The sequence below is a fragment of the Aplidium turbinatum genome, chromosome 8, assembly GCF_918807975.1.
Source record: "Aplidium turbinatum chromosome 8, kaAplTurb1.1, whole genome shotgun sequence".
In the NCBI taxonomy this organism is placed as follows: domain Eukaryota; kingdom Metazoa; phylum Chordata; class Ascidiacea; order Aplousobranchia; family Polyclinidae; genus Aplidium; species Aplidium turbinatum.
The window spans coordinates 26,481,335-26,491,930 of NC_137479.1; the positions used below are offsets into that span (position 1 = coordinate 26,481,335).

Sequence of the window (10,596 nt, forward strand, 5' to 3'; positions counted from 1 at the left end):
ACTAGATAAACTTTTTAAGAGTCCGTGACTGCTTCAAAGCCACCAGAAGGGGTCCACAAAAACAAAAAAAGTTGAGAACCACTGGCCTAGCTTACATGAACAACTACTGTACCGTACATATAATATATTTAGGCATGTCTTAAACCTTTTAAGGTTTTGCTACATTTTTCACTTCATTGATATGTTGGTACACTGGTACAGTATATCGATTATTATATATCGCAGTTGGTGCTATTTTGTTTTGAACACTTTAATGACGGTGAAAGATGTTCCGAAATCTCATGACAAACTGCTATTACTACAGCAAAGCTCCAGCATTGCCATCAGGAGTGGAGCCGGAGCTGAAGTAGTGGTATGAAAGAGCTCTGGAGCTATGCTCTGTTAGAAGAAAGCTCCGGAGCTGGAGCGGTTTCATTTTTATGCCGGCTCCAAAGCCCTGCTGATGAACTCCTTCCATTTCGTTCAATCTTCAGTTTTTATTAGTATTATACTAACTCTTAAATGTTTTTCAGTCTCGTAATTGGCTTGACGTGTTGAAAATATTTCAATTTTGTGATCATTTTGTTTGTTTGCCTTGCACCAGTCAATATTGAATTTTCCAATGAGTTGCCCCTAGAAATGTGTCCAAAATATCATAGTTTTCTGAGATTAATGTTGCTAACTAGATTTCAGTTATCATTTATTTGTTGGGTAACAAATTCATTTGTTTTCTTTCCATTAAGCCAATGCGTAATAGCCTCCTGTGACACCACATTCCAAAAAGTTTTCAAGTCTCTTTTTTGTATGTGTCAATTAGGACTAAATGAGAGTTTGCAGTAATCTTAATTTTGTTTTTTTACCAGTTAACCTTGTTTTCCCACTGCTGTTGGTGATGTTACAGCTGGTTTTGCTTTAGCAATCCATCATACAGAAACAGGAAGCGCAATAATCAAATGCTGAAAAAAACAACCATATTTGCCACTCCTGTATTTCAGCTGATAAGGGTAGTGTGGTATAACTTATCAAGTCTTGAAGTAAACTACAGCACCTGTAATCAGAAATGTCAAAGCTGAAAAAGATTGTTGATGAAGCAAAAAATCATAAGCTAAAAGAGATTGATCTCAGTGATCGGGGAATCCAAAACATTAATGAAGTCCCTGGATTAAGTGAGTGCTTGGTATTTTTTTACATATTATAATATAGATTATTTTATAACTGCAGACAGGACGTCACTTGTTCGACCCTAAGGTCTCATCAGTGCAGTAAACGTACACTAGACCTGAATGCCTTATTACTATATTAGAACTTCAGATTATTTTATAGGTGGGTGAAAATATCCAAATATGGTTCCTTGCGTAGCCTATCACAAATGGAAAAATTACCACACTGAATTATTTATATAGTAATAAGGCGTTCAAGTCGAGTGTACGGTTACTGCACTGATGAGACCTTAAGGTCAAAACAGTGACGTCCTGTCTGCAGTTAGATTATGTTATATATATCTGTACACTGTACAGTTTTACATAATTTGTATATATATATAATATATTTTGTTTTAACAATGAACTGAATCTATTCACCAACATTTCCAACCATAAGAAAAATATATGCACCTGGTTGTAGAGTCAGTTAAATTGTCAGGAGGTTCTTCAAAGACACATTGTGCATTTCTTATTTAAGTGGTGCTCAATATTTTTTTGTCATACACTCATTTCCTAGAACCATCAAGTGTACAAACCTCTAAATTTCCTATAAAGATCTTGTCCTGTCACTCATGGAAACTAAATTTGGCACTTAGTCCTTCTTGTCGCCTTATTACTAAGTGACTGAAGCCTACAAATACCAACAAACTTCACCTGCTTGCTGGTATGGTATTTGAAGAGATGTTATCTGTGAAGCTGAAGGGTGAAGGGCTAAAGCAAACATGTGATGAAAGACAAGCTCTGTAAAAACAGGGTTGATCTCTAAGTGGTCAAAACTGGTTTTGACCACTAAGTGGTTTAAACCTGGTTTTAACCGGTCAAAACTAGGTTTAAACTGGTCAAAACCCAGAAAAATATTTTTATGTAGTGAATGTTCAGCTACCTGGGCTATGGGCTATTTAGGAAATATGTATATATATATAATATAAAAGCAGTTGTGAGTTGTGACCATTTTGATATGCAGGCCTCGAAATAGCTGGCGGCCATGGCCGCCTGAACTTTCATTAATGGCCGCCAATACCGACCTGTCAGGCAAAATTTGATGGCAAATGTATTTCATAAAAAAAAATTTGTTGGAATAAATTCTTGTACTTCAGTTGGCTGTGCAATTTGTTCATCGTTCTACCAAGCATTTTTTGGTTCATCAGAAACTTATTTTTAGAATTTGAATTTTCTCAATAATTAAATACCCATATTTTACGGACCATAAGGCGCAATTTAAATCCTTTTTTTCCCTCATAAATTGATCGTGCGGCTTATAAGCTGGTGTGCCTGATGTATGGATCAAGTAGTGCTTTATTGCCTACACTCAAAACCAGTACCGATACTATTATTATATAAATAAACCACTGTCTTACACAATAAATTACGGTAAAAGCAACTAGCAACTGTGATATCCACTAGGCCCATTTTTTTCTTTTGCTCATTGTACTATTGTGGGAGCAAGTCTTTTAGGCGCAGACAGTTGGGCGCCGGTCAAATAGGCGCGCACACTGTGGCGTCTGGATATTTAGGTGCGGAGCACTGTGGCGCCCGTTTATTTAGGTGCTATTCCTAATCCAGTCTGCAGATTGTATCAGCTTGGCAGGTAGGGCAATGCTTTTCACACAAAATGTTGTACCTATTGAACAGAAAAATATGTCATGACTTCCATGAGTGAAGCTGCTTAAACTGGCAATGCTTTTCACACAAAATATTATATTGAACAAAAAAATATGTCATGGCTTCCGTGAGTGAAGCTGCTTAAACCGGCAATGCTTTGCACACAAAATGTTACATTGAACAGAAAAATATATTGTATTTTAATGCGCGTGTTCGGCATTTATTTGTTGTAAGTCCAGGTTTGCGTCGGCAAAGGCGTTATCAATAAATTATTCAAGTTTCCGCACATGACTGAGTTCACTTTTAGTGAGTCAAATAATAACTACGGTACACTAAACATGATCACTTTGATCAGTGAAAAATATACCGTAGCCTATATTCAAGCGGGTGGTAGGCTTGAGCGAAGAGTAACTTAGTTTTCCGTCAAAACCCTGACTAGGTTTAATAACGAGCAAAGTCGCACCAGTATGCTTGCAAGTTGTAGCCAGAGTTCATATGCCCTATAGAAATGTATTCATGAAGTAGTGCGTTGTCTCATACGTACTCGCCACACGACCAATCCATCCCGAGTAGAAGTTATTGCGAAAGATAACAGATTAAGTAAAGTTCCATCTGGCTGCAAGCTGTGTTCAGGATGCATAGCAAATGTCCTGTGGAGATGTGCTAATATCAAGAGTATTAGAGCGTTGTCTCGCACATCTCCACAGTCTACACTCCACACGCGTATTAACAAAACATATTTTTCTGTTCAATACAACATTTTGTGTGAAAAGCATTGCCCTACCTACCAGGCTGATACAATCTGCAGACTTTACTAGGAATAGCACCTAAATGAACGGGCGCCACAGTGCTCCGCACCTAAATATCCAGACGCCACAGTGTGCGCACCTATTTGACCGGCGCCTAAAAGACGTGGACCCAATATTGTGACTTGCTTACATTTCTTACGCATTGTTGTTTAATGAGCTTTATATAGTAACCCATACTCCTTAAAATACGTTGCGTTCTATAGCCCTGTGCGCCTTATGTCTGAAGAAAAAAATAATCAAAGCAATTTATTGACAGTGCGCCTTATAATCGGATGCACTTTATGGTCCGTAAAATACGGTAACCAACTGATTGAAATATCAAAAATAAACAGAGAAATTGAATATTTTTTGTTCCAAATCCAGCATTTAGGTTATTGTTGATCAAAACAAAATATAGTTGAACATCATTACTAAACATGGAGGGTAATATTTTTAATTCAATTGAAAATCAACTTGATTCATACACTAAAGGGGTTTTGATCAGTTTTGACCAGTAATAGGTAGTCAAAACTGCCAGGTTTTAACCGGGCGGTTTAAACCGATCAACCCTGTGTGAAAAACTGCTGCACAGTGCACGTCTTTGGTTGAAGTAAAGAACAAGCTTTCTAACACACGTACAGCCATTATCCTTAACGGAAGAAGAAACAAGGTTTAAGCAATAGAACATAAGCAACTCAAACATACCCATTCTACACTGAAATGAAGGTTCCACAATCAGAATCCCTCCCTTCCCCCCTGGAGCTAACCCCCTCGAGTAAAGTGGGAAACACTAATTCGATAGAAGTGTTGTTTTTTTTCAAACCGTTGGAACTTTTATGCATTGATTGTTGAAATATGCTCAAATCAAATCATAATTAAAGAACAATTGTAGACAAAAATAAGTTTAATACAAAAGATTTGTTTTAAAAAACTTACCGTACCTTTTAATTTTATTTGTAACACTGCAATGTCATCTGCATCACTAAATGTGTCAGCAAAAGGCAATTGTATCATAGTTGCATATAGTGTTGAACTGTTGAAGTATAAATACATTTGTGTCAACTCATAAATACTTTGTTTAGTTATGCTCGAGCATTTAACTCATCTTACAATGAGTTACAACAAGCTATCAGCTGTACCTCCAAGCATTGGAGAACTTGTTAATCTTGAGCTGCTTAACCTCTTCAGCAATTCCATCGAAGAATTGCCAACTTCACTGAGTGGCATGCAGAAGCTGAAAATATTAAATTTGGGGTGAGACACTTTACATTTTAGTATAATTTGTATGAGGAGCAATAAATCAGCAATGATATAATCTGATTTGACATTGTCTGATGAATGAATTTTTTGTGGTCATTTTAATCACGTTGATTTATACATCTAAACTACATGTATTGTATATATTTATGAAAAAAGTATTATTTGTTCCTTTTTTAGAATGAATAGATTGGGTCATCTTCCAAGAGGTTTTGGTTCCTTTCCAAAACTTGAGATGCTTGATTTGACGTACAACAATCTTAGTGAGCAGTCACTCCCGTCCAATTTCTTTGTTATGAGTATGTATTTATGCATTTAGTTCTTGACTGTGAATTTTAAAGCAACATATCAAAATTTTCATGCTTTTACAGAAATGATATTTTAAATGCGAGATGTGTTGCTGTAATTATTTTGTGTGTAGTTTTTGTTTAATTTCTAAAAAGGTGTACAAACTTGCCATTGCTGTGCTTCCTTCCTACATACTTTATCTTGCAATATCTTAGAATCCAGTCGTTTTTTTTAGGAGTGGTGATTTACAACCATCATATTCATATGACACCATGGATTTGTGATACTGCTTCCAATTTTATGTTTATAAATTACAATAGCAGTATGCTCCATCGAATCACTTTGTTTTTTTTGTATGCCGTAGGCTATGTGTTAACCGATATTTTGATGTTTCCAGCTACTCTTCGAACTCTGTACCTTTCTGACAATGATTTTGAAACTTTCCCTGCTGAAATATCAAAATTGCAAGATCTTCAAATTGTATGTTGTCGACTCTTCATTTTTTGTGTCTAAAATTACATTTGTAGTATTGGAAAAAGTTTGTTTTATTATATTAAAGCACTATAAATTGATTTGGAATACTTTGTGTTGGGTTGTTCTTGGTGTATTTATTTTCTGGCTAAGTTAAGGCTCCACTTAACAAAAGTATTCCGTACCTAACTACGTATATAATATCCCACCATGTTTACAGGCTACAGCCAACAGGCGCTTTAAATCACTGATGCCAGCTAGATTACCGCAAAAGGCATGTTTAAACTTCAGGCATTAGCTCAGTGCTGTTGTCTGTAAACTACCAGTATTCTATCTTTTATACTTCTTTGTATGAAACTTTCCTTCAAGTATGTTACTCTACGTCCTCGTTAATTAAAATCGTTGCCAATGAACGTTTTGTTTTGCAGTAATGAGTGTTTGTAAGGCATAGATGAACGGCCGGTCTCTTTCTCTCTAGGATAAGGTAGCCTACCCCTTTTAAATGAAACATGATCCTTGCGCATAGTTTTTCCGCACGAGTAACTTGCTCTTTTTTATCAGCTTGCCTTGCGAGACAACGATCTCATATCGATTCCAAAGGAGATTGGCCAATTGAGCAAGCTCAAAGAGCTCCACATTCAAGGAAACAGGATGACAGTTCTTCCTCCTGAACTAGGTATCATCATCATTTTCAGCCTGGGCAATGGGCATCTGTGTTCAGTGAACAACTTTCGAACTTAGGTTAATCTGATTGTGTTTTTACTAAATTGGATTGCAGATAATGAGCTACTAAATGTTTCTCCACTGTACGTATAATTTTCTGCTTTTCCATCACTAAAGTGTAATGATATACCCAACTGAACTACCAACAAGATTTTGTTCAATATTTCACTCCCACTACTAGAGCAAGTTTGGTTGTTTGCTACATCAGGATTTTTATTGTTTATTCGATCTTTGTGTCAGGCAACCTCGATCTCACTGGTCCCAAGAACGTGTTCAAAGCTGATCGAAACCCGTGGGTATTCCCCATCCAAGAGCAGTTCATGCTCGGCGTCACCCATGTCTTTGATTACATTCGCTCCGACACCTACGGATAGTGAGTCGCATTGTTTTTACTTCATAGTTGGCCCGCTTTGTATCTTCACCAGTATATGTTCGCTTCTTCTGATCATTATTCTTTGATAATGCGCTGCTGTTCCACGCATCTTTTCTATAGCAATGGTTACAGCTATTGCTACAAAAAGAAGTTAATCGTGAACACTCAGGCTTTTCAGCATTCAATTTTCTTGCGTAGTTAATCCTCGTATTTAATTCAGTATTGAGAAAGTGCGATTTCATGAACATACAGTAGATACAGCGTTTTAAGTTTTTAGAGCTGTACACTAATTGAAACACCGTAAATGAATAAAGACCAGTCTTACATTTCCGTTAGGTTTCTAACTCACGTCGCCCGCTTATGTTCTAAATGCTGTCACGGAGACAACAATCTAATAACGTTATACTATAAAGAAAACTGCAGATAGCGTCCATACGGCACCGCATCCATTGCACATTGCACAAACTATGTCAGTACAAAACGACCCAAGAACTCTGCTAGCGTGGATAAACGCTGGGTCTCATGTACTAAAGTTGAGACAAACGAACAATGGTTCAGGTTTTATTGTCGTATCCAGGCTTATACGCACGCTGGTTTAAGGTTTAGATTAAGTTGGACGCAAGGAAGCGAATTTTCATGTCCACCTTCAGGCATGCTCTCAAGTATTCAGCTAAAGATACATACGCATTACGCATGCTCTTGAGCGGTGTCGAACCGGCGCTTTTTAAAGCATCCTACCAAAGCTCTCACTACTTATCCATGCAGCCGACGTATGGCTTAGTTGCTATCCCTCTTAACATCCACAATGTTTTACTGCATAGTTTGTACAAGCGACACATCCACGCTGATCCTGCTCCTCCTCCGAAGAAAGATGACAAATCCAAGAAGATCAGTCGAAAACCCCTCAAGAAATAACACGGGAACGATTCATGCCTTTTTGCCTCTCGCTGCCAGCAAGCTCATTAGTTATCTTTCAAGTTGTACCCAGATATATCAACAACTATGTGAAAATTTATATTTTATATTTTTCAATTGGAATTTAAGTTGCTGCTTATCGTGATGCAAGGTACTAATTCTAATAATTTTAACTTTAAAAATCATTTTAAGATTTCTTTTGACAAAGCCGACGTATTGCTTGGGACCCCCCCCCCCCTCCCCGGTCTTTATAGCACACATTTTGTAAACACCTTTTATAGATAGATGTTTAATTTTGTTGCCGTTGATTCGATGCGTCATAGCTTTCACGACAACCAAATATAGCTATTTTTCTTTATATTCTAATCATTTCTTTGCCACCTCCAAGTATATACAAATGTGTTCTTGATGTTACAAAGGATCTATGCGCGTACGTTAAAGCAGATCAGAGTAGCGCACGTTTTTTATTTGAAATATGTGAGCCTATATTTTCACGTACGACATTTTATCGTCACCATTAAGACACTTTATAGCAAGTACTTCACTTGTACTAATCATCAGATGCGGCTGCTTTGTATGTGCAGAATTATACTCTTCGCTGCTATCAGAATGCGCTACTTTATATGCTCACCATAATAATATGTAATGATGAAATTTCACTATTTCCGTGTTGCCTCGTTTTTTTTTCATTTTGTTTGCACACGGCAACAGGTCAGGCAAGTTTGTATGTACCGAACACTTCGAATGAGAATGGAACATTAGATTTTATGTGGTTTCGTTTCCTTTGTCGTTCCCGACAGAGACGTAAACGCATTTCAACCACACGTTGTAATGCTATTAAACTGGCGTGCTGTTGTGTATTTTCGTCATTGCATTTTGTACGAAAGCTTATTATATTTACCGTTTAAACAACCCACTATCTAAAAGTTGTGCTGTGCCGTCTATCGACGAAATCTGTCTTTGTTACTTCCTCCCTTTTTACAGTGTCAAAAAGGATGGGATGTTGCTAGGTGGGTAACTAGGTACATTTATTCTTGTTATTTTCATTTCCATTTTATCAAGGAATAAAATCATCTTCTTGTTATTGATCACATGACCAAATTACATTTCAAAAGCCTTTTGTGTTATCAATGGAATCTTGACAAACGACTTATTTCAAATGGTTAACAAAGTTTACACCCTCGTATTTAATCTCGTTCGCATGTTTTATTCTTTGTGCAAACTGATATTTCTATACTCAGACGCTTGCTGGTCGCTGCTTAACAGAACAACATAGATATAGCACATGACCAGAGGTGGGCATTTGCCACTTTAAAGGAGCCCGCTACCGCTGCTCGGACCAAAGTAGCGCGCGCTACCGCTACTTCTTCTGCTACTTTTGCTTAACTGACGCTAGGGAGCACTATTCAACCACCTTGCAAAGTCAAAAATGACCTTGAAAACGAATGACGTCATTGTAAATGGCAGTGTATGTGATGTTAATCGTTTACACTGTCATGTCAACGTCGCAATGGAAAACACGTTCTAGATGAAGTTTATTACGCATGTTTCAAAAATACTAGCATTTCAAAAAAGGAGTCAGTCGCTGAGTCCCGCCTGTTTTAGTTTCAACACGTCCTTTCCAAACGAGAAAAGTCTCTCCACCGCAGCACTGGAAGGAGTGGGGTGTTTGAATGGACAGATATTTTAACTTGGCATTGGGAAAGTCCAAGGCCTTGCTTCTGTCCGCAAAAAATACTTCCACAAGTGACTTTTCTTTCCGTGCCGACGTTTCATGAGATAGCTCCAACATATTAAACAATTCATCTTCGGAGTTCTGACTGGTGTTGGTGTCACTTTTGTGGGTCGTCGTCTGAGCTTCTGGGGCCGAGGGTCTATCCTTTTACCACCCCAGATTCACGATGTTTCCGGACTACACTGGAAGGCTGCTAGAGAGCAGCCAGTCTTTAGTTTCATCATCTATGACGCGCAGACCTTCCACTCCGTTAGGTGGCTTGAAGATGGTACAGTCATTGATGATGTGGCCTGCGGTCTGTTCATCGGCGCCACAACGTGGCTTGATGTTTTCCTCAATAGTCGAATTATTTCTACTTCGATTCTTTTACGCATTATTTCAATAAAAAAATCTTTAAAACGAGTATTTTTTCTTCTTTAAATTGAAAAGTAGCGGAGTGCACAGAAAGAAATGTAGCGCCTCTCCGCTGCCGCTACATTGAAAAAAGTAGCTGCACTACTGCCCACCTCTACCAAGTTTACTTAACACAGTTTTGTTAAGTAAACTTGGCAGCCCTGACAGAAAAGACGAACGCTTGTAATTTACCCCGTTGGATTAACTACCCTTGTTACGATGGAACTTTTTACATAATATTCTTTACTTACATATTTTGGTGTAGAAATATTAGGACATTCTACTTGTTTTACTCAGAAAATTGCTTCTCACTTGGTAATTTTAACATCTTGTAAAATTTGTTAAGAAATAGATGTGACCTTTAAAGCTCAGCAACCCAGTATTGTTTCGAATTCTGGTACAATAGACCCTTATTTTCTAAAGTGTTAGCACTGCCAAGTGCACATGTCGTCTGTACCTTAGCTTTTCAGTTGTAATTTTATTGTTTTTCGTGACTAGTTTCTGTTTCACAATTTAATCTTTCGAAAACTCGCGATCATTCATATTCCATGTCCAAGCCTGATGATTACAATGTCCTCATATTGCTCTTTCTCTGTCGAAAATCTATGGGTCACCCAAGGCTACCGGGAGTCTAAAACAATTGCCCATTTGGATGCGCCTGATTAGATAGCGTGCATTAGATTTAGGCTACGTTTGAGCATTTAGACATTCAAGTGAAGTAGGATATCCTTTGGGACGAGTGATCTCAGAACCGGTAGCCTTCCTTGCTTCTGCAAGTGGAATGGAATTATTTTGTAGAAAGAAATATATAAAAGCTGCAGGTTTTTCACGTAAATTATCCTACTAAAATAATTTTTGAGACAAAATTAA

At 37.6% G+C, this 10,596-nt stretch overlaps 1 protein-coding gene across 1 annotated transcript; it reads left to right on the forward strand.

The window, feature by feature from the left end:
• Positions 1 to 981: 981 nt before the first annotated feature.
• Positions 982 to 10,310, forward strand: LOC145775206 (ras suppressor protein 1-like). The gene is made up of 7 exons (XM_082586447.1): positions 982 to 1,145; positions 4,654 to 4,825; positions 5,009 to 5,127; positions 5,514 to 5,596; positions 6,149 to 6,263; positions 6,551 to 6,683; positions 7,505 to 10,310. Exons 1-7 carry the CDS (start codon positions 1,040 to 1,042, stop codon positions 7,596 to 7,598), a joined length of 822 nt encoding a protein of 273 aa, XP_082442573.1. The 5' UTR covers positions 982 to 1,039; the 3' UTR covers positions 7,599 to 10,310.
• Positions 10,311 to 10,596: the final 286 nt, after the last annotated feature.